The sequence below is a fragment of the Chelonia mydas genome, chromosome 7, assembly GCF_015237465.2.
Source record: "Chelonia mydas isolate rCheMyd1 chromosome 7, rCheMyd1.pri.v2, whole genome shotgun sequence".
NCBI classification, from domain to species: domain Eukaryota; kingdom Metazoa; phylum Chordata; order Testudines; family Cheloniidae; genus Chelonia; species Chelonia mydas.
The window spans coordinates 67,571,366-67,577,751 of NC_057853.1; the positions used below are offsets into that span (position 1 = coordinate 67,571,366).

General features: G+C 40.2%; 1 protein-coding gene across 1 annotated transcript in view; it reads right to left on the minus strand.

The window, feature by feature from the left end:
• MAT1A (methionine adenosyltransferase 1A) overlaps window positions 1–5,608 on the minus strand; it is a 28,743-nt gene extending 23,135 nt beyond the window's left edge. Inside the window, exon 1 of the mRNA XM_007067252.4 lies at window positions 5,239–5,608. Within this exon, the coding sequence (XP_007067314.1) occupies window positions 5,239–5,332 (94 nt within the window). The 5' untranslated portion in view covers window positions 5,333–5,608. The remainder of the gene's footprint in view (window positions 1–5,238) is intronic.
• Window positions 5,609–6,386: the final 778 nt, after the last annotated feature.

Genomic DNA, 6,386 nt, shown 5'->3' on the forward strand with positions numbered 1-6,386 from the left:
AAACATGAATTCAGCCACACTGAATATATGCAATACTTTGCATTTCTGTTCTCTTTGTTAAATGTATTGCTTAGTAATATTATTGTATATGTTGTTAAATGCCATCAAATATACAGGTGGTGCATGGTGAATAAATTAAGCCTGCTATAAGACTTCCTGATACTTCATGGAAAACTCTGAGAGGCGTTCTGTTTGGAGGCAATTCTGCTTAAAGTTACATCAGCCATTTTGGGTGGAGAGGAGGGTTTAGTTTTAAGTGCCAAAGGTTTGGGACCTGGTAGGCACTGAGACTCAGGGAGAACAATGCCTTCCAAAGCATAATGCACCATCATCAAAGAGATACAGCATGGCTTCCCTTTCCTGGCTAGAGGGTTTCTTGACCAGTCAGTTCTCCTTTACAATTCAAAGTAGAGCAGATCTTAAATGGCTTGGAACCAGGTGACCTGAGAAACCATCTCGCTTTCCATACGCAGTTGTGATTAGTGGAGGTGCTTGAATTGGAATTTGGAATTCACTCTCCTCTTTAGTCTACCAGAGCCCAGGTTTGTTAACCTTCTAGGAACAAAATACCACTTTTGCAACCCTCCACCTTTGTTCTGAGATGTTTGTGAAGAGGTTGAGCTGCTGAGGTGGGATACAGGGAGTTATTATATAATGTTTACTTGGCAGTCTTGTGTAACAGCAGTTCATTAATTATTGTCAGATCTCAACAGTTTGTGCTGAATCTGGTCTTTTTAATACATGTGAGGCATAGAGCATGCTACAGGAGGTCATTACATCTAAATAAATAAATAATGTATTCCCTGTATTTCCCCTCCCTCTCTTGTTAAGAGGACGTTTATATGGAAAAACCAGCCAGATCACACCAGCTGAAGATCTCATCCAGAAGCTTTACTTCTTTGAGTCTTCTCAAGCACAATTTTGTAGAAATAATTCTCATGTCCAGCTAGGAGAGGGATAATCACCAGTCACAAATGAAACACCTTTTCAAACAAATGTCCCCACAGAGGAAGAGAAATGTGAACATTTTAGTGCTCTCTGTGTCTAAACAGAATGTTCTAAAAGTTTTCCATCAAGAGTTACCTTATCTGTAACATGAGGACTCTGTCATATTCATTATTATATTAATATCATCAAGATAATTTAAAATATCTATTAACCTTTTTAAAAAGGACTATAACTCTGTTACAATCCCACCTCTTCAACTAGAGGATCCACCAACAGCAAACCTAGGCTGCTGGATTTATTAATATTGCACATGTGACATTAGCACATGTAGACAGTGCCAGCCTTTTGCTTTTGCTGATTACTTCAATTTCTGTAAAGAGTCCAGGGTATAGCGAACATTGTGGAGATAGTACAGAGTATGATTCTGTAAGTGGTAAATTCTAATAGTATACCCATTTAGACGTGTGGAAAGATGGTGTGACGTATACATACACATCTTCAACAAAAGCCAGCTCATTGAGTACAATGTCCAAAAAGATTCCTCTGTCCTCCCTGATGGGGTCTTTGGTATAACTGATATAGTAACTTCCTCCAAAGAATCCATTCTAGATTTTCCATCAAAAACTGGGAGCACTTTTATGAAGCACTGAAATATCTCCCATCCGTCACAGCAGAGAACACACTGGCATTTTTAAGCACCTCTTTTTCCAGAAGAAATGTTTCTTTGTGCTACAGAATCTTTATATTCCAAGAGGCACCAAGACAAACAATGGGCATTTTAGACATTCTACTGACTGGAAAGCTAATTACAAATTAAAAAGGGATCACAGAGAAATGTTCACAGTTAAACCAGAAACTATGCAAGTGTCAACTGGTGTCAGTTTTAGTTACAAACTCAAAACTCAGGATGAAATCCCAACCCCATTGAAAACTACTGTTAGCTCCTATATGGGCAGTATTTCAGCCTCTGCCTCAGACCCGGACCTAGTTTTGAGAAAACCAAAGATGATTTATGGTTTTGAGCTGCCACCTAGAGAAATTTGTGGTTTCACACAATTTTGCAGCTGAATGCCAAGTTTCACCTTATATATTTACTGATTTAGATTTCTACAATACTTTGACTTATTGGGCTTGTTCTCACTGGAAACTCAAAGCAAACCTCAGGAGTAACTCCACTTTAGACAACAGAGTTCCATCAGTGTAAGTGACAGAAGAATCAGGGCTGCAAATCCATGCAGGTGTAAACCAAAGTAAACATTGGCATCAACCCCAGTGACTCAAATGGTAGATTTTTTACAATTTTACTATTTAGTTTTAATTTAATGTTTCAAATAAAAATTAGCTTTGGCTGGTTTGTTCAAATCTGGATCCCGATCCAAATGTCTTGAGAGACTGTGGGCATTCAGCACTGGGCATTTGGTTTGGCTCATCTTTAATTAAAATTGTGTAACTAATTCCTCTTCTTCCCTGATCACAAAATTAAATGTATTTACAGGTAACAAATGCTCATCTGTTTCAGTGCTTTATAATGTATAAGCGCTCCCCTGCCTGCCTCTGACTTCTGTTACAAAGTGTTCGCACTTGCTGTTTGCACAACTCCAGCTTGGCAGTATTTGCTATTTCCTAACAGTGCCTGGGAATTTTACCATATACATTACTTTTGTCAGTTCTATACAGACACCTAGCCAGAATGAATACATTCAAGGAAGCTTATTTTTTAACATTAACACTCAGCAAACTTGAGATCCTGGAGCAAATTCATATTTTTGTAAAAGACTATGCCATGAGTCTATTGCAGTGCATATTACTGTAGTGTAACAAATTCAGTCTTCTATGAAAATAGACTAGGGGGAAACCTGTATTTGAATACAGGTTCAGTGGGTTGAGCAATTAACAAATTTAACAAGAACACATTTGCGAAAGGTAGAATTTAAGAATTTAGTCTGATATATTTGATAGCGTTCTCCCATCGGATGCCCCTTTTCAGACCTTAGGGCAGATCCTCTGCCCTGTTAAGTCTGCTTTGCACCACTCACGCGTCTGAGTCAAGTCAGTTTGGCTGTACAGTGAAATCTGCAGAAAGCAGATTTAAGCCTAGCTTAAATGGCCAGCTGACACAGGGAAATTCTAACCTAAGGCTAATGTTTCAGATCCTACATCACCTCTCCCTGGGCCTTGTGTAGAAGCATAGCTAGAGAAAAGAGGGTTTTGGCTACGACGCAACTGCATCACGCTGACCTCCAGCAGCCAGATCAGCCCCTAGAGGCCATTGACAGCTGAAGTATGATAGAGCCCCAGAATCAGGGAGCTGCAAAGGGTGTCTTGGTGCCAACCTTGCCTGCCCCAATCTGGAAGCCTGTCAACTCTTCTTTGGGAGGAATGATCGTTTTTCACACTGTTATATATGAGGATGGGTCTGTTGGTTTGGAAAGAACAAACACTGGCCCATATGTTAGCTCAAACATTGACTTGAACCAAATAAACCCAAATATTTTTATATGATGGAATTCAAAAAGCCCTGGCATGTTTCACCTTCCCTCTCTCTCTTTTTTAAATCTACAGCAAGCCTCCTTTCTTCCCTGAAATGCAATTTGAGACCTTCAGAGATCTGGCAATCGCTGCTGGGGGAGATGCTGTCCACAAATCTTATACATTCCTAAATTTTCCTAAGGCCTGAGGAAGTTCCAGTTACCCAGGAAGCAATGAAATGTGGGAGCTTTAAATAGCACAGCCGGAGAGTTCAGCAGGGAGAGAGACAAGCCTGAATACTCAATGAAAAATCACCAGTGGTGCAGTTAGTCCTCCTGTTGGTGATCAGAATGGGAACTGGGGGATTAAGGTGATGCTGGGAACTGCAAAGAGGGAGGAGGACATCAGTGAAGCCCTTGCGAGCTGAGAGAGGGACTTCTGGAGATGAGGAAAGGAATCTGAGGGTCAGTTAAACTGAAAGATGGATCAGGGCAAAGAATGGGAGACAGAATAAAAGGTGAAAGGGAAAGAAGCTAAGTGAAGCACTTTTGAGTATTTATCTGACCAAATGCTTGGAGGCTCACCATCACTGACTGAGGAATCAAAAAATAATTAAGAGACATTTTGGACCTATCATCCTTTAAAGTGTTGCTTTAAATTAAAAAGCGTTCTTTAGAATGATATAAGACTCTTGGTGCTGTTAGTCACCTGTGCTCTATAGTTGCTGAGCAAACACTATGGTGGAACCTACCCTTCAGTTGGGTGTCTTGTTACATCAGCCACTGACAATTGGGAAAGATTACCAGGCACTGTAAACTGGCATAGTTCCATTGAAGTCAACAGAGATACACCTGTTTGCATCAGCCAAGGATTTGTAGGAGCCAATTAATACTATGGAGGTGAGCAAAAATTGAAGAAGCATAAAAGCAGAGATGGTTTTGGTTTTGCCATTTTCTTCTTATCAGATAGGTCATCCCCACCCCACCCCTGCCCAATTTCATTATTCACCCTTATATCACCCAAGTGAGTGCATAGACCTGGAAGGCATTGTCATGACAAAAGTATCAGGATGCAAAATGGTTTTCTAAAATATACTTTAAAGGACATCAAATAGGTCATTGTCCTCTAGCCTCATTTGTAGGAATTCTTTCTGTTGGCACAAACTACATGTTTATGGCAGATGATCATTTGTTTTCAAAATAAATTAAATTAAACTTTGCTGATAATACATAAAGTTTAGAAAATAACTATCCACTGCCTGCTTAAGCAATTCCATATGTTTTAACAAAAACCAGATCATGGGGGGGGAGGGGAGTCAGGGGGCTGCCATGCATAGCTGATGGGGCCTTTCATTTTTAACTGTTTTTAAATAGCCTGCTTAGAGATATTCCTGTCATTGTGACTAGCAGTTTTATGGCAGAACATGTATGCAGGAGAGTTTCACAAAACTTCAAGGTTGTGGAACTTAACGTGTGAAACCTGAGACTATCAGAGATGCAGTATTATCTCAAGTGTAATCTGCTGAAAGAAAGATGCAAAACAAACAAGCAGAAAAGCAAGAGCAAATTGCCACATGGAAGGATCACACAGCCAGTTCACGGACATGAATTAGAGTGGCAACTCACCATATCCTACAGCAGCATCATAACCGCCAGCATTTTGAAGTCTAAATGGATAAACATCCAGTGGAAAAATACTCTACCATCACCACCGCCCCATATGATAATACTTACATTGACTGGATTCTTCACCAGACTTTCTTAAACAGACTTTAATTGAAAATATTCTGACTTGTCTGTATCCCCGCAGCCAGTTACTTACCTGGATGCCCTTCTCCAACAGACTCTGATGTGAACATGAAAGCACCTTCTTCATTTACAGTGTGGTCACATAAGCCATCCACCAGTCTATTCATGATGTTGACACTTTTCCTGATGGGTTAATCAAAATAATAGTTCAAGAGCTCTGTCTTTAGTGCCTTTCTCTTTCTGAATGGAAGGACTAAACTTCTTTATCAGCAGGGCTAACACTTCTGTCAGTTACAACTTTCCACAAAAACTTGGATTGAGCACGTGAAGTAAGTGTAGTCAGTGTGTGTGTGTGTGCGTGTGTGTGTGTGTGTGCGAGCACTGATCAGGCATCTGTCTAAGGTCTGTACCTCTACCTACTTCAGCTGTCACTCTGTGAGTTGCTCCTATATATGGAGAAGTGAAAGTGCCTGGGTAATCATGTGAGGAAACTGGGAGAGCCCATTTCCTGGGAGGGGAGCAAGTTAATATTGGGATATTTCACTTATTAACTCACTTTTCAGTAACTCAGTATTCAGCCTGTGCAAGATCGGTAGCCATAAAGATTCAATTCACAGGAGTTAGTAAAGGAGTTCTAGCTTCCGTTCAGTTCAGTGGTTCTTTTGGTTTAGCTCTCCCCTAGTTTGGGGCTGTTTGCTGTGAGTGTTCTCAAGCGTGTGTTGTGATCACACAGAAATAGAAGAAAGTTGTATAAGCTTGTCCCTTTCCTGTCAAAAGGGTGAGGGATGTAAAGTTTGTTAAGCACAATATGACTTTGTTTCCTGGTTTTCATTTTCATCTCTAAGTGTGATTCTCCCCTGGAAGGTCTTGTACATTTGTACTCTTTGTGTGCTGTTCTGAAAGGAAATACTGTACATGAACTAGTACCTGAGTAATAGAGATTCCGCTGATCTGATTTTATAAACAATCTCTATTCAGCCTCCTCCTTCTTCTGCTTTCTCATCTGCTAATTCGAGTCCATCTTAAAATTTCTGTAATTCCTACTAGTCCCTAGCAACTAGACATGCACTGACTGTCACACCTTTAATTTAAGGGAGGTGGAAAACACCACCATTTTTCTAAAAAGGCTGATTAGGAAATCTTTATGGTTGTGCCTGAACTGCTCTGGAATGTACCCAACCTCAGCCTAAGCCTTGGGGAAGAAACAAAATAGTTATATGT